The sequence below is a fragment of the Ochlerotatus camptorhynchus genome, unplaced genomic scaffold (assembly GCF_037179485.1).
Source record: "Ochlerotatus camptorhynchus isolate MF236.1 unplaced genomic scaffold, CSIRO-AGI_Acam_v1.1 ptg000486l, whole genome shotgun sequence".
Classification (NCBI taxonomy): Eukaryota; Metazoa; Arthropoda; class Insecta; order Diptera; family Culicidae; genus Ochlerotatus; species Ochlerotatus camptorhynchus.
In genome coordinates, this window is record NW_027040971.1 from 1 (window position 1) to 24,620 (window position 24,620).

The following is a 24,620-nucleotide window of genomic DNA, read 5'->3' on the forward strand; positions in this document are numbered from 1 at the left end:
TAAAAGCTGCATCAATTTATACGCGGTAGTGATGGAGGATGACAGCATTCCGAAAATTACATCTACGGATCCTACAGTTGCAGAATTGCCACGAACGAAGAAGGTCATCTCTAACAAAAGCTACGTAAGTTTTGCCGCGGTAATATATATATATACAGCCATTCCATAGTAAAACGATATAGTGGTTCTCAGATTTTTGTAACAATTGGTAGTTTTGTTCCTTATCGAAAAATATTAGATTCGTATTATTTTATTTTATTATTAGGGTGACCATTTCCATGGGTGGTATAAAAATCGATTTTATTCTTTTTTTTTTCTACAAAAATGAAATTTTTTTAATCATTACTTTTGAACCACTTTTTCGCAATGTTCTCAGATTGTTGCTCCCCAACAGAAAATCAATTCCTATATACCCCAATAGCCTCTGTGCAAATCAACCTGGCCCAAGCGCTTGCGTGAAAAAAAAATGACTTTTTGACTAATTTTCAGCGATTGTAACTCATAAAAAAAAACTATAAAACTATTTCAAACAAATGTTTTATGGCTTCTGCAAAGTCGCAGAATCACTTCTCTGAAAATAGTAGGTGCCTAAAATGATCGAACAAATCACTTTACAGCAAAACTTTGATCTCTAGGGGCTACGTAATTATAAACTACAACTTTCGTGCTAATATTCCTTGGCTGTAAAGCGTATAGTTTAGCCGTTAATTCAGTTCTTTTAGATTCACATTTAGCATACTTGATCGGAGATAAGCTTGCATGCAAGTTGCAGTATCGATGTCAAAATAGCATAATCTAATTACTCCGTATGAATGGCATGTGATATGTGCGCATGAGAATGATGTGTCCCACATATATAAACTATACGACGAATCTAATTGCAAAATCTATGTGTGGGCTATATTTTGATTTTGCGAGATAGAAGGGGGTTTGTCTTAAGAAGGCCAAATCTCAAGTCGCAAGGCCACACCCCAAAACGTGAGTGGACCATGGTGATCATGTTAAACTATAATGTCTAAAATGGACAACATGCCCCAAACAACCCAAGAACGGCTCCTATACACTCTCCATGCTGAATCGTGAGTCCCCACTTTTCCCATATCATTGCATGTAAAATAATAACTCAATACAGGTCAATTGCATATGCCTAAATGTATTAGTTGCAATGATAATAACAGTATAATATACTAGTTGAATAAAATGAATATTTACCTGTTAATAATGATCGAGATTGGTGAAAAATAAAGAAAGTTGAATTTACCATCACAGAGTTTGACAATAGCGCGATGGTATATTATTATGATACTAATGATACGAATCCTGGGAAAGCATCATCCTCCCTCCCCTTGGCTGGTTTATGCACCTTGCTGTTGGTGGGCGAGCTTAATTTCATGCTTTTTAGTGGAGTGTTGGAGACGGTAGGTTTATGACCGACGTTGCTGGCTCATGCCGCGATAGAATGGCGCCATGGGCATGCAATGGGGATTACTAAGCTTCCCCTCTCTGATAAACCACTGCACTGCTGGTTGAAGCATAACTGTCCCATGTTACAAAACACAAAAATGAGAAAACTGCAGTTAAAGATTGAACAGACGTTTTGCTGCTATCGTAAAATTTCACGGAAAAATTTGGTTGTGCTTTGAAAAACTGACACAATACAACTATTCCATAGAAAGTTTGTCGATATTTTGCATAAAAAGAAATTTTTCCATTACAAAATCTTCTGTGACACTTATGCTGCGAATTTCTCTGACGAGTTGAAAAATATACGCACGGAAAGCCCTTAAGTATGGGATCCCGAAAAAGAAGAAAATTGGAAGACCATGCTTCACATGCAAAACCAGCGCAAGGCACGATGTAGAAGGAAGCGGTCGATCGGCGGATTATTGGCAAAAGGTGGCTAATAACTAAAGCGAGTTTAAAACAGCCACGACAAGATTGTTCACTTATATGGTGGAATAAGAATACGAAGACTTGGAAGATACTCTCAGTGATTCAAGTTAACCAGTGCCCTAACGGAGACGAAATAACTCTAGGAGTTAAAGTCAAGTAAATGTTAATGCCTCAGTGATTCAAGTAGCGATGATCAACTGAACATCCCGGATTTCAGAGGTTTCTCTAACGACGAGGATAATGCTTTCCCAGGATTCATTTTCATTTCATTTTCATTTTGCAGCGTTTGGTGGGGCAATGGGAGCGCAAGTCAATCCAAAGCCGAGGATAAAGGAAGGGTAATGGCTGAATAGTCTATGCGGACCACTTGAGCGCTATGGGAAGGGATTGTAGAGGTTATTGAGGGGTTTTGAGGAAATGACACATAGTACTAGATTTGTGCTGCAAAATGTAAAGAAACCGAAAATCCATCTCCCACCCATTCATCCTTTCACATAAAGGGTGATACGGTCAAAATTTGGTCAATATCAACTTGACGTATTTCTTTCAATTTTGCATTTAAAAAACCTGAACACCCCTCATTTTGAAGGTGTGTGTGTGTGTAGAATGTTGCTCCTATTTTGATTTTGGAATTCACTCTTCAGTTGTCAAAATGCCGTCCAAGCAAGAAGAGCAGCGTATCAAAATTTTGCTCGCGCATCGCGAAAATCCGAGCTACTCGCACGCAAAGTTGGCAAAATCGCTAAAAGTTGCCAAATCAACCGTTACAAATGTAATTAAAGTGTTTGGGGAACGTTTGTCGACAGCCAGGAAGTCTGGATCGGGGGAAATCGAAAACCGGAAGTCGCTGAGACGACAAAGAGAGTTGCCGGTAGTTTCAAGCGAAACCCTAACCTCTCTCTCCGAGATGCCGCAAATAAGCTGGGTGTATCGTCTACAACCGTGCATCGAGCCAAAAAACGAGCCGGACTATCGACTTACAAGAAGGTAGTGACTCCAAATCGCGATGATAAACAAAATACGACGGCCAAAGCGCGATCCCGGAGGCTGTACACGACGATGCTGACGAAGTTTGACTGCGTGGTAATGGACGACGAAACCTACGTCAAAGCCGACTACAAGCAGCTTCCGGGACAGGTGTTTTATACGGCAAAAGGAAGGGGAAAGGTAGCAGATGTTTTCAAGCACATGAAACTGTCAAAGTTCGCAAAGAAATATCTGGTTTGGCAAGCCATCTGTACCTGTGGCTTGAAAAGCAGCATTTTCATAGCTTCCGGGACTGTCAACCAAGAAATTTACGTGAAAGAGTGTTTGAATAAACGTCTGCTGCCTTTCCTGAAGAAACACGGTTGTTCCGTACTGTTTTGGCCGGATTTGGCATCTTGCCATTACGGTAAAAAGGCCATGGAGTGGTACGCCGCCAACAACGTGCAGGTGGTTCCCAAGGACAAGAACCCTATACTGGGCTATACTGAGAAATACTGGGCTATTGTCAAGCGGAACCTAAAGAAGACCAAAAAAACTGCTAAGGGCGAGCAGCAGTTCAAGGCAAACTGGCTTTCTGCGGGGAAGAAGGTGGACAAGGTGGCTGTACAAAATCTGATGGCAGGGGTCAAGCGTAAGGCCCGGCAATTCGGATTTGGAAAAGCGGAAGCCTAACTGAATATTTTTCCTGAATTTTATACTAATTGAACTTGAAAAAGAAATTTAATTTGATTTTTTAAATAAACGATTTCACCGATTTACACGCGTTTTCCCTTGACCAAATTTCGACCGTATCACCCTTTATATACCAAATTGCTATTTTAAAGCAACCATCAAAATAAACAGACAATATATGAAAAGGCTAGTTGCCAGTTGCTTAAAAGGCTAGTTGCCTCCCTAAGCGAATCCCCCGCATCCTAACTCTTTTGTTAATCTACTTAATGTTATAAGGCTGTCTAAATTTTCGTATTTAAGTTCGTTTGATGATTATAATATCTCATTAGCCTAATTTAATAATTGAAATCTCTAATCTACCTAATCAATTATAACCCATGCTTTATTAAGTACCTGGACTTGTGTATGTAATCTAAAATTTAACGTGTATCAAGTTGTTTTTGTCTTTGACCTATATTTATTATATATTATTTCGTCCCAGGTGACACCTTAAAGTGACTAAAATGCTTCACTTTGAAGATAGTTTACTAACTGTTTTTTTTTTTAATTATATAGGGTATATCCTCCAACTACGCTCACACGTTTCCACTATGTCGTTCCTCAATTTTTTTTTTCAGATATTTTTTCTAAATTTTTAAATTTTTTTTTTGGGTTTTAGAGGTTCACATAGAACAAAAATCTTTTCTGAATAAGGTCCAATTGATAAAAGTAAGTTTTGTCCATTTTTCAGGTCTCTAGAACGCCCGCCAATTACCAATCCCCACCGGAGGCGACCTCCTTCTGATGTGACCCCAAAGAGCCACATAGGTCACACACCAATGTAGAGGAAGAGTTAAGCAATTTAATGCAAAAAACGTTTGCGTTGTTTCATTTGCTCATAAAAAAATTCCGAAAATCGTCGATTTTTTGACGTGTTACTTGTATTTCCCCCCTTAAGAAGTTTTTCTCTTCTTTTTATATACGCGAAAGAAGATTCCAGGAATAAACAAAAATAGTCAACCTAATACATGGCATGCTTTTCTGGGGAATGGTTCATTCTGGGGAATGGTGCATTCTGGGGAATGGAATTCTGGGGAATGGTTTTCTGGGAAATGTTATAGAATCAGTAAATGCACGCACTTCCGTAATTCTGCAAATCATAATGGATCATAATTTTAAATAAATATGACTTTCAAATATTATCGTACGAAGAAAATTTTCTTCAAATTGTTCGAAAAAACTAATAAAATTAAAAGGATCAACGATTTTTATTTTACGGATTAGTTCGGTAACAAATTACTTAATCGTTGAAAAAAAAAACCGCCGAACCGTTCGGTACTTTTGTCATTTCATAAAATAAACCGTTAACCGATTGTTCGGTAGTCATTTAGATTACCGAACGTTCAGCTGTTGAAAGTTCGGTAACAAAAATTACCGAATACGGTAATAATTTCTAAGTGTGTATACAGTGTATCTCAAAATTGATTGTACACACTAGAAAATATTTTTTTTTAACATTGTGAATAGATGTATTTTTTTAAATCATGGCTGGTGATTGAACAGATGTTTATTGATTTATGAAGTTAGATTTGATTTAGTAAAACGCTCGATTTTCAACTTTTAACCTAGTGGACGGATTTTAGTAAAATTAGTGGCAGATGAATGATGTTTTTTACGGCTAAAAATGAGCAAAATTTCAAGAATGTTAATTTTATTAAAAAAAAAGATTTTTCAAGAAAAAAGGCATTTTTATTAAATTGCTCTAACTTTTTGTAAACTCAACCTTATATGCCCAATACTGAGCCAATAATTGATAAATGTATGCTAAGTCAGCCAAAAATTCAGAGACGTATCTTTTTAATTTCTGCTTTTAGAGCCGTTTTTCTAAAATTTAAGTACCTACTGTACGATCCATTTTGAGATACACTTTACATTAATAAAAAAAAACACTAATTGCCCTCACTAGCTTTCATTTTAGCAAATGTTTCCATTTCTGATTTTTACTCTTGCTCAATATTATCTTTTTGCTTCACTGCCGCTCTTTGGATGTCCCAGTAGTTTTTGTCAAAACTGAGTTTTTCAAAGCAAATGGTAGCTAACACTCATATTTTCATAATACTGGATGAACTCAATACATTTGTTCTGAACAAGTTTGGAAAGACAACCAAATTGGTTGTATCATCACATAAGAAGCAATGGTATGAATCAAGCTTAAAATCCGATTTTCTCGGCTTGCTGATTTTCGCCATGGAACCGACATGCAAAGAGCGGCAGTTCAAAAGAACTTTCAGGAATAATGTTTCTGGATGTTATTGTTCTGATTTCTTTTTCCACCCATGGCACTGGAAAAGACCAGGCTTTGTGGTGGTTTACTCATTTTTTTGAATATGTTTAACACTTTGACTATATGTTTAGTATTACTTCTGCGTGAACTCAACGATTTACATAGTTGAAGATGCTAATTTCAAACAATAGACTAAAGTGGTAATTTTTATTCGATAGTGAGGAGATGAAGAAAGTATAGAATTGATAGTTCCGTTTAGAGTACGGCAGTGTGAAAATTGCATATACAGGGTGTTTGGTTCCGGGTTTTACATATTTTCAGGGTAGATAGGGTTCCTAAAGTTATGAAAAAATCCCCATGAAAAATAGGGTCGGAAATGACTGCTAAGTGAGTTATTCAACATTTTATGTTTTTTTGTATTGCCAACTTTGGTTAGCTATATTTTTTTAATCTTAATGTGGTTTTCTGATTTCAACATACCAAATGAAAGATTAAAGTCTTGGCTATCAATGCTTTCTAGAAAAGAACTCGATTAAAGTTAATTATCATAAATTAAAATTGAAAAGTATGTTGAAAGTACCGAAAAAACTGGTGAAATTTCATACATTTTAGTGTTTTTAAGTTGAAAATTTTCATTTCTGTTTATTTAGTTGTTCTACAAAACATTTTCCATGCAGTTCCCTAGATTTGTGCCTTTGGTAGTAACCTTGTAGGCTTTATGGTTTCTTCGTAATTATTGGTTTAAAACAGCCAGAAAAACTTGTGACGTTTTCTTAAAATGCGCTATAGCCAACCTATTTTTTTTTTTTGTTAAAGTACGTTTATTTGTTGTTGATTGTTTAATTAAAATTACTTACATAATTATTTAAACCTCGACTTCAAAATTAAATTTCAGTGCATCAATATCTATCCTACCATTACAATTATCAATGAAGGTGATATAAATAAAAAGAATCTTCAGTATCAGTGTTCTTCTATTCACTGGCAGTCTCTCCAGTGAGGGCCAGAGGAGATTATCGAGATGGAGAGAGCGTCGACTGCCAGTCACCACCAGCAGCTTTTGTTGAAGTAGATCGTATGCAGCCTGTACTCTAGGGCTAGGGCAGCCGAAAAACTTGTGTTGAATTGTTTCAACCATCACATTACAAAAAGTACATTGTTCTCCATCCGTTCGCCTCATTATATTCATCAGCCGACGATGCGAGATTTTTTGGTTAACCCAAAAGTACAACACACTGCGCTGCAAAGGTAATAAATCACGCACGGCTATATTCTTCCATACACGGGTCCAGTTGATTGTAGGGTTTGTTGTTTCCACTTTTGGTCTGTCTGTACGATCTATGAAGAATCGATGGATGAGATCGGCGGAAGGGTGTTGTTGGATTTGGAAGGGGAAATTTTGGACATTATTAAGGATTAGCTTTAAACATGGAAGGTCTGAAATGGAATTTGCTTGGGGAGGATTTATCTGGGTTAGGTAGGAGCTATAGTAAGGAAGGGATTCGATCTCGTGTAAGTGGCGGTTTATTAACAGCGCCTGGTAGATGCAGATTAAGCCCGCCGTTTTCTCTACTGCGTGCTAGCTGCTGCATCGGAATGGTCGCACATGCTCCACGGAAAAGGTAATTCCGCATTGTGGCTGTCAGTTTCGCCACGTGGACTGCTTTTGGGTGAAGATTTGAGCAGCGTTACCTTTTGATGTAAAGCCAAGCTGCGCAGTGAGTTTAGCCACACTTGCCGGGCAAAGTTAGTCACGAGCTTGTCCCAGTTTAGTGTGACCATCAATCGCACCGAGTTGGCGAAGATCACTCCAAGAATTTTGATGGTATTTTCTGTTCGAAGCCACGGTACCGTCAAAGGGCTGTTAATGAGGCCAACGTCGATTGCCGTTGTTTTATCTTCATTCAACCGTGCTCCTGCTACTTGCTCAAATCGCCTGAACAAATCTTTCATCGCGTCGAGTTTACCGACGCTGGTGACGATGGCACTGATATCATCTGCGTAAGCGACGATTAGATCTGCTCCACACACTTGTTCTAACCGCCGTAAAAGTGGGTGCAGATAGAGAACAAAAAGATGCATTGAGAGAGGGTCTCCTTGGCGAACCGAACGTTGGATCGGAAATGGTGCAGAGAGGTGCCCATTGATAAGCAAACGAGATGAAGAAGCTGCTGCTATACCGGAAAGTAAGTCAACAAGTGTCGTGTTGAAACCCAACGCTCGCATCGTATTGAACAAAAACCTCTGGTCCACACGATCAAATGCATGGTCCAGATCGAATGAAATCAGTTTACCCTTCTGTTTGTTCGCTTTCAGCTGTGCTATTCTATCTTTCACTGCTAGCGTAGCCTGGAAGATATTTCGTCCAGTGTTAGAACATTTTTGCGAGCCTGACAACACACCATGGGCTCGGAGCACATTTTCGAGACGATGTTTCAGGATACGAGAAAGAATTTTATAGTCCACATTGTCCGATCACGGACACTGGAGATGGTGTGGCAATCCTCGGCTCGGAGGATTCCAGCTGATTTGCTCAATTCCCCCTGTGGGAAAGCCAACAGGAACACAACGAAAAGCTCGACTGAAATCCAACTCAACTCATAGCCCTGAAAAGGACTGTTTTGGCTTCGGCTTGTCCAAGGAAGAAAAAACGAGAATTAAAACTTTCAACGGCGCTATATTTCGGTGTTTGCTTTACAAAGCTTGTGGACTGTATGCTCGCGACGCGCAAAATGCGTCGCTTTAAATGTGTTTGGCTTTCTTCTTCTTGATGTTGCATTCATTCATTTCTCCTTCATTCATAACCAATCAGCACTCGCTGCACGCTCGTTGGTTTGTGGTCGGTCGGTCGCTCGTCGCTCGGTCGGTGCTGCTGCTTGCATGCTCGTGCCAAGCCAGCGGCAGCGTAAGGAAATGATCAAAGCTTGTTTTCAGGGTCTTGATACAAATTACACATGTAGCACATTAGGGTTGGTTTCGGAAACCGATTACCCGTGGTCGCCTCGGGGTTAGTAGAGTTTTAAAGGATTGGGTAAGTGGTTAGGGCGATTACACAAAACAACTACTACTACTACTTCTACAACACATTACGTTCGCTTCAATCGCGAACACACATTGACCAGACTTATTGGTCTATATGAACGTGCGTTTTCCCCAGTACCGCGTTTCTTCACCAAAACAATCACCCCATCGACGAACTGAGTTGGGAAGTTTGACCTGATTGCATCATTCATTATCAAGTTTAGTTCAGGGTGGATCACATTGAAAGTTCGAAGATAGAATTCTTTCGGCAAGCCATCGGGACCCGGTGACTTTTTCGATGCACTTGTTCGGACGGCGGAAAAAATTTCGACTGTTGTTATTTCGCTCATGCAGGCTGTGTTTACATCATCCTGCTCAGGGATGACTCTCTCACAACGAAAGGGACCGTCTTCTGCTTCTTCGTCCACATGACCTCGTGCGTATAGTTCGGTGAAGAATTGAACCATATGATCCTGTATTGCAGCAGAATCACCGATGTTCATGATTCCGTTATAAAAAATCTGGGACTTTGAACAGTTATCTGAAGTCTATGACTTGGAAAATTGGTAACTACACTGCAATGCTCATTTCTGTTTGTCAAACTTTGTAAACATATCAAACAGAAATGAATAAATAGTGTATTACTGAATTATAAGTGGGGATGGGTGGCATTCACTAGCCCGAGAATACCCTCCACATGCTAGCCTCTTCACCAACCATACATCAGTACACACTTATCGAGTCAGTAATTTTTACCGAGTTTTTGAATTGCGGAACTCTTCGGTAAAATTTAAAAAATCTGTGAAAAATTCAAAGTTGAGAAATGGGTTACGAAAATTTACAGACTAACTTCTGTTAACCCCGCGTAATGATGAAAAATAAAATTTTTCGGTTTTATCCAATCCTTACGAATAACAGTCATTTGAATTTTAACCGAGTCAGTAATCCAAAAATCCAGTAAAAATACTAACTCCTGTAAAAAAATCTAAGTGTGTATACAGAAGCAGCGGAGCTCCACACTCCTCCATTGAAAAAGGACCGCAGCTGAGCTGCGAGTGCTATGAAATAAAAAGGACATCGACTTATTACCACTACCTACTTCTCTCCCTTCCGCTCTCAGAATTCGCCGATTCGATGTCTCTCGTTGTGTTTTCTACTGAGACTGAGCAATATTCGATACCGCGAAACATCTCCGCAGTTATGTTTTCTTTCGGCGCAGGAGATGTGCGGTAATCAAAAGTTAAGAATGTAGCTAAACATTTACAATAACATTCTACCAAATTTTCATGTGCGTAGTCCACTGCAACAGCCGAACGTACGAACGAATAGGGTGACTATAGCGCATTTTAAGAAAACGTCACAAGTTTTTAAGGCTGTTTTAAATCAATAATTACGAAGAAACCATAAAGCCTACAAGGTTACTACCAAAGGCACAAATCTAGGGAACTGCATGGAAAATGTTTTGTAGAACAACTAAACAAACAGAAATGAAAATTTTCAACTTAAAAACACTAAAATGTATGAAATTTCACCAGTTTTTTCGGTACTTTCAACATACTTTTCAATTTTAATGTATGATAATTAACTTTAATCGAGTTCTTTTCTAGAAAGCATTGATAGCTAAGACTTTAATCTTTCATTTGGTATGTTGAAATCAGAAAACCACATTAAGATTAAAAAAATATAGCTAACCAAAGTTGGCAATACAAAAAACATAAAATGTTGAATAACTCACTTAGCAGTCATTTCCGACCCTATGTTTCATGGGGATTTTTTCATAACTTTAGGAGTCCTATCTACCCTGAAAATATGTAAAACCCGGAACCAAACACCCTGTATAGGAGTAGACAGCGAGCTAGGACAACTTTCAGGAAGGTACAAATCGGTTTTATCATCTCTCTTTACCAAATTCCCTCTTTGGAGAGGGATGGTGAGGGGTGTCCCCTTGCGAATTGCGTTATTCGATTTGTTGGATCGTATCGTTGGAAGGAGATTCTTAAATTCCCGTGGATTTCGCATAAGTGCCTCTGCTTACGGGTCCACCCAGACAAGATCTTTGAAGGGATGGTGACTACCTTACATACATACATACATACATAGAATACATTGCGGGCAGTAGCACAACACGTGTTCCACTAAGTGGGAACCTGACAGTTATCACAGATTGATCTGAAGGGACCGGCTGCCGAGAAGTTGTGGGAAACTTGATATGTCCTGTCCTCAGCCGTGAGATTATGATCTACGATCGGTGGCAGGTCGTTCCAGCTGTGGATAAAATAAACCGTTTACCGATTGTGATATTGATAGTCGTCTACAAAACTAGGGAACCAAATATGTAAAATGACAAGTTGGACAATAATAAACAACTATGTAAAATAACAAGTAATAATTCTAAAAACACAGATCCGAAACGATTTGCGAATCTGTGTGGAACTACTATGTTTGAAAAATGTCAGTTTTTACTCCGATCAACAATCATACACTGAGAAAAAGCCAATAATTGTTTTCATGTGTCCCACACATAGATTTTTTCCCTGGGCATTGGCATAACCTTGAGGATTGCTTAATTGCAACCAGGTCCCAGGGCTTGTCTGTATCTTTACATTTTGAAAGATGCACATTAATGATGCCAGTTGTGATGTAGCGGACCAAAAGTTTGTTGGAATTTAACTACTAGCCAAAATTAAATAATTGTGTAGTTTAGAATTATGATTTTAACTATGAATTGTTTTTGTTTATTTTGCGGCATCACACAGGTACTACCTATGAATTTTGCTTGATCGAGTGGCGATTTGCTCTACTTTAGATCAAGACGATGAAGTTTTGAAGAAGACAACGATATTAACTATCTGCACGCTGCAGAGAGATAGAACATAATTTTATTTTCATAAAAACAGACAGATATGACAGATTATCAGGAAAGCCCTAAGTATGGGATCCCGAAAAAGAAGAAAATTGGAAGACTATGCTTCACATAGAAAACCAGCGCAAGGCACGATGTAGAAGGAAGCGGTTGATCGGCGGATTATTGGCAAGAGGTGACTAATAACTGAAGCGAGTTTAAAACAGCTACGACAAGATTGTTCACTTATATGGTGGAATAAGAATACGAAGACTCGGAAGATACTCTCAGTGATTCAAGTTAACCAGTGCCCTCACGGAGACGAAATAAATCTAGGAGTTAAAGTCAAGTAAATATTAATGCCTAGCCTCTGTGATTCAAGTAGCGATGATCAACTGAACATCCCGGATTTCAGAGGTTTCTCTAACGACGAGGATGATGCTTTCCCAGGATTCGTATAATTAGTATCATAATAATATACCATCGCGCTATTGTCAAACTCTGTGATGTTATTCAATTACAACTTCCTTTATTTTCACTCTTATGCGTATAACGGCAGTATATTATACTGTCCTGTCATTATCATTGCAACTAATTATTTTGCATGCAATGATATGGGAAAAGTGGGGACTCACGATTCAGCATGGAGAGTGTATGGGAGCCGTTCTTGGGGTTGTTTGGGGCATGTTGTTCATTTTAGACATTATAGTTTAACGTGATCACCATGGTCCACTCACGTTCTGGGGTGTGGCCTTGAGACTTGAGATTTGGCCTGCATAAAACAGACTCCCTTCTATCTCGCAAAATCAAAATCAAAATGTGTCCCATACATAGATTTTGCAATTAGATTCGTTGTTTAGTTTATATTTGTGGGACACATAATTCTCATGCGCACATATCACATGCCATTCATGCGGAGTAATTAGATTATGCCATTTTGACATCGATACTGCAACTTGCATGCAAGCTTATCTCCGATCAATTACGTTAAATGTGAATCTAAAAAAACTGAATTAACGGCTAAATTATACGCTTTACAGTCAAGGAATATTAGCACGAATGTTGTAGTTTATAATTACGTAGCCCCTAGAGATCAAAGTTTTGCTGTAAAGTGATTTGTTCGACTCTGCGACTTTGCAGAAGCCATAAAACATTTGTTTGAAATAGTTTTATAGTTTTTTGGATGAGTTACGATCGCTGAAAATAAGTCAAAAAGTCATTTTTTTCACGCAAGCGCTTGGGCCAGTTTGATTTGCACAGAGGCTATTGAGGTATATACTATACAAATTAAACGGCAGCTAGTGAACAAACTTCGAAATGAAGCTAGTCTCATAAATAAGTCACTTGAGACCCACGAAGATAGACTAAACATACACGCAGAGAAATGGTTTTTTAATTTCAAAAATAAATCACATTGAATTCAACAAAAAATATTGTAGACTCAGGGCCTATGCACATTTTTTCTTTGATACAAAAGTAAATTTGTAAAAACCTATTTGTTGTTTTTAGAATCAACTCTGCAATTTACTGTGAGTAAATTCAACAATATTTTTCTTTGATTCTATCATGACGTTTCTTGAATCAAAACAAATATAATTTGTTCCAATCACGCGCTTCTTTTTACTACAAAAAAGTATGCTTTTTGTTTCAAAGAAAATATTTTGTTGATTCTTAAAAAAGATCATTTAACCTGATATGTGATTTATTTGTATGTATGTATATACAATCCAACTTCCACTGTCCGGCAGTGTTTTTATGGAAGAAAAATGTTTGCAATATAATCTATTATTATCTTATACTGATCTCATTGCAAACAATTTTAGCCCGGAAGTTGAAAGGTGAGATTCAGTAACCCATTTCAGAATGCCTGGTCACTCACGTCCATTCCGAGGTTACTTTCACTTACAACAAGCCCCGCATACACGTAGTACCGATATAAAATGTATATTGGTACTGCGTGTACACTTCCATCATCAAAGCAATTCCTGCTTTGTAGATGGCACGTATTTAGTAGGATGCATTTCATATTTTTATACCGTGCCGATTCAAATTTCGGACACTTAAACTCGAATTTCGGACACTTTTAAAAGTTGATTATCTCGGTCGAATATGATCCACATGTCTTGTAAATTTTAAATTTTTTTGACTAGTGCCCTCCACGATCATCTAACATTATTACTTTGTTTCTAACTGGATGTAATATTTAATTAAATTCCGAAATTTGAATTTCGGTTATCAGTTAGATCTCACCGCTTATGTATTGTGTCCTCGACGTGGAAGCATCGTAGTATAATCTGCAAATTCATCTTTCCCGGTTTTTGTCCAGGGGGCAGAACGCCAATGCTTCCGGAAGTGGAGGCGTAGCACCGAAACACACTAGCACGACGCTACAGCAACACAACTATTCAAATTATAACCCAGGAATTTTCACAATAATTTGCAATATTAAAACACCGATAAATTAATCATGATGAATCTATATTCACATGATAATAATGAAAACGAATTACTTTTTGCCTTGGTACAAGTCAAAAAAAAAAAAAAAAAAAAAAAAACTTGATATGTGATTTATTTTCCATATAATTGTTTCTTTTAATTTTAGATGAAATCAAATAATTAAAATAATTTTTATGATATCAAATAATATTTGTTTTAACTAGTTCGCGTTAGCTTTACGGAGCCGATAGTTCATTGTTCTTTGTTTGTAACAAAATTCACTTAATTCTATGTCTAGTAGGAGTTGGGCCGAATACTCGCGGCTTACTCGAGGTTATAGAGGTACATTGTCAAAGGATAGGATCAGGGGAGGAGCTTGGGGGTAAGGTTTCGTTGTCTCATCAGAGCGTTGTCACCAGTATGAACGGTAGTGAGGTTCTAGTTTCGTCTGGAGTTCGACCGGCTATGGTGACCAGTGGGCAACGATGAGACTCATCGAGACGGGGGTACAAGACAAACAAAAACTAATAAAGAGATTTTTTTTTTTTTTTTTTCTTTATTTTTGTGATTTTTAGCCGTAGGCTAGTTCATCACATTTGATAATCGAGGGTCAGGCTTAGGGCCTGCCTCGAAAGAAAGCGTTTCAGTCTATCATTACATAACGTACAACTGGCTCTGATTACCCACCAAAAGGGACAGACAACATTTTAAAAAACTTAATGTAAAGTGGGAGTTACATCGGGACTGTGGTGAGGAATGGATGCGCGAACAAGGTAGAGCTCCACCGTAAGAGACAGTGCCCCAGTCCGGCAGAGATACCCCGACGGCAGGAAAATAGGAAGGTGAAAGAACACGGACAGCGCAGCCCACGACGAGAGGGCTAGATTTGGTTGTATAGGTGAGCGTCCTTCAAGAATGCAATCAGCGCAGTCAACGTCGAGGGGTCGTTGCCAAGTAGCTCCCTGATGCTCTCTGGGAGTCGGTGTTGTTCGCGTAGCCTCTGAAACTCTGGGCAGACACACAGCACGTGTTCCACCGAGGCAGGGATGCTGCAGATTGGACAAACCTTGTGGAAGGGTGTCCCACCAAAATTGTGGGAAATCCTCGCATGGCCGGTCCGGAGTCTTGAGATAATCCGCTGGTCTTTGTACTTGTGGCTGTCTTGCCAAGGTCGTACGGTTTCTTTGATCTTTCGCAGGAGGGTGGTGCGTGACTGAAACCATTCCTCCTGCCAGGCTTCCATGATGATATTCGCAATCCAACGCCTGACGTCTAGGAGTGGTACGTTCCTGGTGAAGCGGGGTCCGGATGGACCAGATCCCTGATCGTTTCCAGGAACACCGCAGTGCCCGGGAATCCACGTAAAAACGGTTGAGGGTGGGGCAAAACGTGTAATGGCTTGTATCCAGGGGTGGCTCGGGGCTTCGGCTTCCAGCGCCTGGATGACGCTGTGTGAGTCCGTTAGCACAAGGATCGGTTGATCTGCAGGAGTGATGGCTGCGTCAAGAACAGCAGCGGCTTCTGCGGAAAAAACGGAACACTCCTCCGGAAGACTTTGACTTGTTGCGGTGTTTGGTCCTGCCACTCCGAGTCCCACTCCGGCCCGTGATCGCGATCCGTCCGTAAAGCGATGAACGTGCCCCGGATAAGCCGACCTAAGAAGTTCTGCAACAGAGCGCCTCAACGCTACAGAGTTATCTCCGGCTTGGAATCCTCTCTTAATCCGCTTATCTATTTTGATAACGTTTGATCGCCAACTTTTCTCTCCATGCCAGTGGACCCTGGCCACCGGGGGGAGGTCTACGTTGGCTGCAGTGCGGAGGGCTCTGTTCCCCTCGTTGAGGAGAAAGACCCTATCGTTCCCGGATGTCTTAGCAGCGAGGGCAGCGGCTTTGGTGGCAGAGGCTGCAGCAGATCGATAGCGGAAAGGGAGGACTCCGGTTTCTGCACAAGCGGCGTCTGCGGGCGTGGAAGGTAGGAGGCCGGATACGATGCGTACGTAGGTATTGTATACCGGAGCGAGGATGCGGTTCAGCTTCTCGGTGGCTAAGCAGGTAATTTCGAGGCCGTAGAAAAGTCGACTGTCGATAACAGCCCGGGCGACACGAAGGCGGATCTCGCGGTTACTGGAGCGGTGCGGACGGGAGATTGTCCTGACGATGTTGATGCGGCTACGGCAGTTTTCTTTCACCGTTCTGAAGTGTTGGTCGAAACTTAGAGTCCGATCCAGAACTACCCCCAGAACGCGGACTGTTTTCTTAAGCGGAATTGGATGGTCCTGGATGGTGATCGGTGGTCCCCGAATCAGATGACCCGAGTGGCAGATATGGCACCGTACACTCTTTGGTGCGGAGAGCTGAAAACCAACAGAAAGCGCCCACCTGCTGACGGCGGAGACAGCTGCTTGGGCTATATTCCTGGTCCGTATAGTCGTTCGTCCCGTTACGACGATGAGTATGTCATCGGCATAGACGATTACGTGCACGTTCTTGGGCAGTCGGCTGAATACCCCGTTCATTGCCACCAGGAATAGCGTTACCGCTATGACGGATCCCTGGGGCACTCCAGTTTCCTCGGGGAACGGATCCGATCGAGTGTTCCCGACAGTCACCTGGAAGGTACGATCAAGGAGGAAATTCCGTACAAAATGTGTGATGTGGCCTTTCAGGCCCCAGCCGATGAGCTGCCTGATGACGCCGGGCGTCCAAGTCCTGTTGAACGCCTTTGAAATATCAAGGGATACTAACTCCGCATGGTGACCGTTGTCCTGGGCTTCCTTGAGTACATTTCCGAGGGCTGCAAAGTAAGTGGAGGAGCCATGTCCTTGTCGGAATGCATGCTGCCGTTCGTCAAGGAGACTGTTTGACTCCAGGAACTGCCTAAGTCGACGATTTACCATTCTCTCCATCACTTTTGCCGCGCAGCAAGTGAGCGCAATCGGCCTAAAGGAGGAGGCTTCTCCACTCGCCGCATTGATCTTTGGAATGGGCACTACCAGGCTTTGTTTCCAGAGGTCCGGGTACGAGTCAGTGAGCCATAGGTCGTTGAAGAGAGCGAGTAGCCTCGTTTTTCCGTCGAGGGAGAGGTTTTTTAACACCGGGTATCCAATCTCGTCCGGCCCGGCAGATTTACCAGTACTGCTGCCGAGGGCGAACTGAAGCTCCCGGAAGGTAAGAGCATCGTTGATCTGGAGGGAAGGGACATCGGATGGAATTCGCAGGTCGCGAATGCTGCTTGTGGAAGGTTTGACGCGCTGGACGAAATCGCTGTCGTAGCCACTGATAGCGGACAGGCCGGCAAAATAGTTCCCTAAATTGTCAGCGATGTCCTTCGGTTCTGAGATCGTGTTGCCATGAGCTTGGATAGTAGGTGGAGTAGATCGCCGCTTGCCACTGAGAGCGTTGACGCGATTCCACAAGTCGCTCGACGATTGGGATTCATCGATTGAATCCAGGAAGTCCATCCAGCTGGATCGCTTCGCGTCGCGGATCACCTGTCTGCACGAGAGATGGCGTTCTCGGTAGACCTTCAGCGCTTCCTCCCTACCAGGATCGTCTAAGGCTAGGCGCTTAAGCCGGCGTAGGGCTTTGCGTCGTGCTTTTACCGCACATTTGGTATCCTCGTTCCACCAACGTAGGGCTTTTCGCCCGGGTACGCTACCAGTCCTTGGGATGGATAGTGTTGCAGCGTCGTATAGTACTTCCGTGAAGCTGGAGATATCGTTCGGTTCGCGTTGCTGAAAGAGAGCGTCGGATTTCTCCCTGAAAGCGTCCCAGTCGGCTTCCTCGAAGCGCCACCTGGGTCTCCGGGTCGTTGGGGGGACCGCACCTACGAAAAGCTGTATGCGGATTGGGTAGTGGTCACTACCGTGCAGGTCGGTACAGATATTCCACTGTGCCTTGTCTACGATAGATCGGCTGGCAGTGGCAATGTCGATCGCGGTGGTGTGCCGTCCATTAAAGAAGGTGGGAGCGCCATCGTTCAGCACCACCAAGTCCTCTCTCTCAAAAATGCTCGCCAGGATAGAGCCTCTGGGATCTGGGCGAGGGCTGCCCCAGTCCGGATGGTGCCCGTTGATGTCGCCGACGAAGAGCCGCGGTTCCGGAAACTTGGAAATAACTGCACTTAAGACCCCATCCAGATTGGCTATCCGTCCGCAGGGCAGGTACGCACAGCCGATAGCTAAGTTAGAGGCGTTCTTAAGGCGGACGCCGACGATTGGCAGGTTAGTTTCGAGGTCAAGAACATCGTGTGGAATGCTCCTAAGCACCCCGATGGCCACGGAGTGCCTGAAATTGGTGCAACGCTTGTAAGTCCAATCGTATCTCCCTCCCAGCGAGCGATTGAGTTGGTCGGTTGTGACTTTGTTGACCTCTTGTAGAGCGATTATCCAGGGGGCATCGCTTTGGCAGAGAAGCTCCAATTCCCCTAGGCGGCCATGGAATCCGTTTATATTCCACTGGAGAACAAGGTTCACCGGCTTGGGCAGTGCAGGCGTGGGGTACAGGATGGTAGACTCGGCGTTGTCACGGTTTTGACTGCCACTCGGGTTAACGGGCTGGCCAATATCGTGCTGGAGAAACCCATTAATGTTCCAATCCGAATGAGACGGAGCCCCACCAGAGGCAGGAGGAGGAATTCCTCCCACCAGAGGCAGGGATGTTCCAACGGGCGAAAGGAGGTTCGGGTGGTTCTCGGCTGTGTGGTTGGATAGGTCATCATCGGACGGAGGCCCACAAAAGCCAGGCGGGGGAGTTCCGTTGGGCCGAGGCGATCTTGGCGTTGATGACATGGTAGTGGAAGACGCCGATGGACTTGGGCCGATGACCGAATGAGACAGAGCCCCACCGGGGGCAAGCGGAGGCGTTCCGCCCACCCCGGGCAGGGATGTCCCAACGGCTGAGTAAAAGGAGATTGCTTTCGGAATACGTAGGTTGCTGATAGGCTCCGGTATGGTGCTCGGTGATGCTGTTGAATGAGACAGGGCCACACCCAGAACAGGCGGAAGCGTTCCGCCCATCCAAGGCATGGATGTCCCAGCAACGGAAAAAAGTGTACTGCGCGTCGTATTGCTTGGCTTGGTTCCCTCGAGGTCCTTCGGGGAATGGGCGTAGCTTCCCTTGTCCATCCCGATACTTTGCGGTAAGTTCATTCCCTCGTCGTCCATAGAGGGATGGGTGTTGCCACCCTTGTGCGTCTCTCTTCCAGTTCCCTCCCGGTGCCGGGGGGATATCGTCGGTTCCGGTGTGGGAAGGGCGTCCGCACCAACGGGGCCCCGGCTACCGGGGGATATCACTGGGCTCTTCACATGAGTCTTCGTCCTGTGGTCGCAGAGGGTGTCCGCCAGTTCCGGTGGGGTCCTAGCGTCCGCACTGACGGTGCCCTGCGTACCCAAGGCACAGAATTCTTCATCTGGATTGTCTGGGCGTCGGGGGGTGTCCAAAGGTTCTGGTACGAGTGTAGCTTCCAGTCCAATGGGGCCCCGGCTACCCGAGGCAAGTCGCAGACACGGTTGATGATGGTGGCTGGAGATTGAACATGGTATAGTACTGGCGTGGTCCGTTAGAATAGTCCGGGTGGATGGCTTAGGTGGCGTGGGCATTGGAGGTAGTAGAGGAAGTAGCTACTACGTCCGTTTCTCCTTTGAATCGATCTTCTTGGCCGGCGATGTAGGAGACTTCAGGAGCGGCTTCCGTAATTTTGGGAACTTGGTCAGAGCGAGGGGGTCGCCGTGAATGGTCAAGTTCCGAAATGGGGCGCTTGTTGTTTTTGGGTGTGTAGGAGTTGGGCAAAGGAGTGTCCGGTTTCTTGGCAGGGGTCGGGCTATTGTCAGGCGTAATCGTTGAATCACTGGCTCCATCCGAGGAGAAGATGTCACTACTGACGTCCACCAAGGAGGCGTTCGGGTTGTTCGAGGTGCTGGGACTGGAAGGAGCTGAGGCGGTGTTGGTTGAAAGAGCTGTAGTAGAGTTTGTCGGAATTGCAGTACTGGGCTTGCCAACTGTAGGACTGCTAGAGGGTGCGGTAGCTACCTGCAACGAGGATTCAACGTTGCGAAGTCTTCGTTGCGTTTCGATTTCGGTGACCATCAGCGCTTTGATGGATTTCTGGAACCTTTCCTGCATGGCCAGCATCAGGTGGTTGTTGTTCTCCATCTGTTGTTGAAACAACGAAGCGAAGTCAGTTGGAACTGGGTTGAGAGGGACAGCAGTCGGATCGGTGGAAAAGGTCGAGTTGCCTAATAAAGATAATAAAGACTAATAAAGAGAGACAAAAGACAAAGGAATTAAATTCTTATACTAGACATTTGAAGAAACACATAAGCCGACTGCATATAGCAGATATCGCGAGTTCCCAACACGTCTCTGATAGGAACATAGGGCATAGGGCCTCAAGGGTATTCAAAAGTCACTCTCTGGCGGTGTCATTATCCGTACATTGCCAAACTGCGTGATCGATGTCATCGTAACCGTTTTCACACCGACAGATGTTGCTGTCCACGAGGTTTATTCTATTGAGATGAGCATCTAGCGAGTAGTGGTTGGACATAAGTCTACTCATCACGCGATTGAAGTCCCGACTTAAGTCCAAGCCTTTAAACCACGCTCTCGAAGAAACATTAGGAATAATTGAATGTAACCACCGTCCAAGATTTCCATTGTCCCAATCGGTTTGCCAACTCGAAAGGGTACTCTGACGCACTAAATGGTAAAATTCATCGTGTGAAATTTGCCTGTCATAAAATTGCCTTCTTGCGCGCCCACCTGTGATTGAGCAATGTGAGGGGACCCATACAAAGGTAATCATATATGATCTTTCGACCAGCACGCTCATCTGTTCCCTTACCTTTGACAGGAAATAAGAATAGTGCCTACCTTGTTTCATCGACCGAATAGCCTCAATCGAACTGAGACTATCCGAGAAGATGAAGTAATGGTCTGCGGGCATGTTGGAAATCATCCCCAATTCGAAGTTGATTGCTGCCAGCTCAGCAAAAAAACGGAACAAGGTTCCTGGAGTTTGCGGAAGGCGCTAGAGTTTTCATTGAAGACACCGAAGCCAGTGGCTGAGACGAGACCCGTCTGTAAAATATCTGTTTACGCAATTGACGTGTTGGTACTTTTCAGTAAAAATACGCGAGATAATAATAGGTCGAAGTTGATCGAGAATCCCATGAGGTGCTTGTTTCATGGTCAGATCATATTCAATTGAGGAACTGCGATTGGTGAAGTGAGCACGGTCTGGAGTGTAACAAGGAAGACACATATCTGACGATATGTAGTGGTGGTAGATTCTCATAAATCGAGATTGTGTGTTCAGCCCAAGAATTTCTTCAAAATTTTCAATTATAAGTGTGTTTGTCACTCCGCATTTGATAATTATTCTGATAGAGAGCTCCCAGAAACGGTTCTGGAGGGGTGTTACTCCTGCCAGAACCTCGAGACTCATGTTATGCGTTGAGTGCATACAGCCGAGAGCAATACGCAGACAACGATATTGAATTCGTTCCAATTTTATTAGGTGACATTTTCTTGCCGAGAGAAAGCAGAAAGAGCCGTACTCTACTGCCGCTCTTCGCATGTCGGTCCCATAGTCGTTTTTGTCAAAACTGAGTTTTTCAATGCAAATGGTAGCAAACTACCCATATTTTCATAATACTGGATGAACTTATCAACTTTGTTCTGACAAAGTTTAAAAAGACAGTCACATTGGTTGTCCCATCACATAAGAAGCAATCGTACGAAGCAAACTTAAAACGCGATTTTCTCGGCTTGTCGATTTTCGCTATGGGACGGACATGCGAAGAGCGGCAGGTCTAGAACAGAGAGAATTGTTGTTTTATAAAGCATTATGAGGTCTCCCGGATGAGAACCCCACCATGTGCCGCAAATTGAACGGTGAAAGTTGATCCTCTGCTGACATTTTTGCTTCAAATACGTAATATGGGTATTCCAAGTGCACTTTGAATCAAACCAGACCCCAAGGTACTTGAAAGACAATGATTGAGTAATGTTTCTGCCCAAAAGATTAAGATGCATTTGGGCTGGGTACCGCTTTCGAGTAAACACTACCAGTTCAGTGTTCTGCGGCGAGAATTCCCTAGATTCCTAGCCCAAGACGACAAGTTATCTAAGGAACTTTGCAATGGTCCTTGCAAGTCCACGGCATGTGGACCTCTTACGGAAACCACACCGTCATCTGCAAGTTGTCTTAGCGTGCATTGTTATGCCAAACAGTTGTCGATATCTTTGACATAAAAGTTATAAAGAAGAGGGCTGAGACATAAGGCTTGGGGCAGTCCCATGTAGCTAATTCTGGAAGTTGTCAGTTGTCCAAGGGAAAAGTTCATTTGCTTTTCTGACAACAAATTGTACAAGAAATTATTTAAAATTCCAGAAAGTCCACATCTGAGCAGATTGTCTGACAGAATTTTAATGGAAACTGAATCAAAAGCCCCCTTAATGTCCAAGAATACTGAAGCCAATTGCTCCTTGTGCGCAAAGGCCAGTTGAATATCTGTGCAGCGCCAGACAATCGTTTGTTCCTTTGCTCTTGCGGAACCCAAACTGTGTATTTGATAGCAAGTTATTTGTTTCGACCCACTGATCGAGTTTCTCCAACAATTTCCTAATGCACGAAAGCATAGCAATCGGACGGTATGAGTTATGGTCAGACGCTGGCTTGCCAGGTTTTCGAATGGCTATTACTTTGACCATTCAGGCGGAATAATGTTATTTTCTAGTAAGGAATTGAATAAGTCTAGCAAGCGTCTTTTAGCGATGTCTGGAAGATTTTTCAGAAGATTGAATTTAATCATATCGCTTCCCGGTGAGGAGTTGTTCGATGAAAGAAGAGCCATAGAGAATTCCAGCATTGTGAATGGTCTATCCAGAGAGCCGCTGCTCGGAGATACTTCTCGAAGCATGTGTTGTGCTGGAACTGAGTCCGTACAGACCTTTTTAGCGAAATCGAACATCCATCGGTTGGAGTATTTTTCACTCTCATTAGAAGATAAGCGTTTACACATGTTCCGAGCCACCCTCCACAAGGTGTTCATTGAGGTTTCTCGTCAGAGTCCCTCGACGAAATTGTGCCAGTAACCGCGTTTTTTTGCTTTGACTAATTGTTTCAGCTTTGTCTCAAGCTTTGAATATTCCTCGAAGTATGTGGAGGTTTTGTGTCTACAAAAAGCTTTGAAAGCATCAGATTTTTCTACATACAATTTTGTGCATTCTTCGTCCCATCCAGGTGTGGCTGGTCTCCTTTTGAAGGGCGCACTTGGAACTTTTCTTTTTTGTGTTTCCAGTGAGCTTTTGTATATCAAATCGGCGAGGAATCGATATTCTTCCAATAGTGGAAGCAATCGATATTCTTCCAATAGTGGAAGCAATCGATATTCTTCCAATGGTGGATCAAATGGAACTCGAGATGGTTCTGCAGAGTGAGGGGCACACTTAATTGAAATGATGATTGGCAAATGATCGCTACCATGGGGATCATTGATAACCTTCCACAGACATTGGAATTATTGATAGCGATCTTGAACACAAAGATATGTCGAGTCGGCTTTCTCGAGCCGGAGGTTTTGCTATACGTGTCGCTTCACCAGTGTTAAAAATAGCAGACCCCCTTCACTCTTTGGATTTTTTAGAGACAGATAACAGCGCCAAACGGTTTGTTACGAGACAACGTTGAACTGCAGCGTTGGAAGAAAATACGCACACCAACATCTATACATGTACGAACCCACACAACTGAGCAGACGGTACAGCGCAAATCTAAACACGAAGCGGTGTCATCACTCATCGTCATTATTCAGCTTCGGCTACTTCCGTTTGCGTTTGCTTCTACTTGCTACTTGCTACTTCCTACGTTATAAAATAGGAAAGTAATGATAATTCCAATGTAATTTTTGAATAGAATGCGTGCTGCGTTGGCCAAAGAAGACGACATATTTTATTACGTTTAGCAATGATTTCGATACGTTGCATTTCCAGTGACTGGGGTGTTGAAATAATTCTTTAGAGAGAGTGAATGCTTTTCCCATGTTTACTTCTATGCTTATTAAGATTCTTTAGAGCATCAGCTCCGCAAATCATCAATTACTATTAGAGATTTGCATCTTACTGATACCGGTGGTATATTGGAAACTCTTTCGCTCGAAAGCAAAACATATTACAAGCACATCATGATGCGCGCTTGGATGTGTGATTGTTTTCTCAGGTGTTTCTGTTGCGTATTAAGTGGTAATGATTGAAAATCGGAACAATCACAAACAAGTAAGAATCTTGCTATCGCAATATAATGATGATGACTTCGAGGATGATATCGTCCTCTTTCCTCGGCTGATCATCAACGTCCGCATTGACATCTATCATGCTGACACCTGTCAGTTATTGAGCCCAGGTGGTGAAGTTGGTGGGGAACTCCCAACAGTTTCAATGTGCACTCAACAGATAGCACTGTGATCACATACGGGTGGTAATTATATGCCTTGTTTGAGGA

General features: G+C 42.8%; 2 protein-coding genes across 2 annotated transcripts in view; one reads left to right on the forward strand and one right to left on the reverse strand.

The window, feature by feature from the left end:
- Positions 1 to 6: 6 nt before the first annotated feature.
- LOC135712498 (zinc finger protein hangover-like) overlaps positions 7 to 24,620 on the forward strand; it is a 45,885-nt gene continuing 21,271 nt past the window's right edge. The window contains exon 1 of the mRNA XM_065235448.1: positions 7 to 124. Coding sequence (XP_065091520.1) covers positions 39 to 124 — 86 coding nt within the window. The 5' untranslated portion in view covers positions 7 to 38. The remainder of the gene's footprint in view (positions 125 to 24,620) is intronic.
- LOC135712499 (uncharacterized) lies at positions 19,291 to 21,060 on the reverse strand. The gene has a single exon (XM_065235449.1). It carries the CDS (start codon positions 20,267 to 20,269, stop codon positions 19,700 to 19,702), a length of 570 nt encoding a protein of 189 aa, XP_065091521.1. The 5' UTR covers positions 20,270 to 21,060; the 3' UTR covers positions 19,291 to 19,699.

What these genes read in the sequence shown, in the direction of transcription:
- LOC135712499 (XM_065235449.1), bottom strand. Translation starts at nt 20,269, where the DNA reads ATGGAGAACAACAACCACCTGATGCTGGCCATGCAGGAAAGGTTCCAG.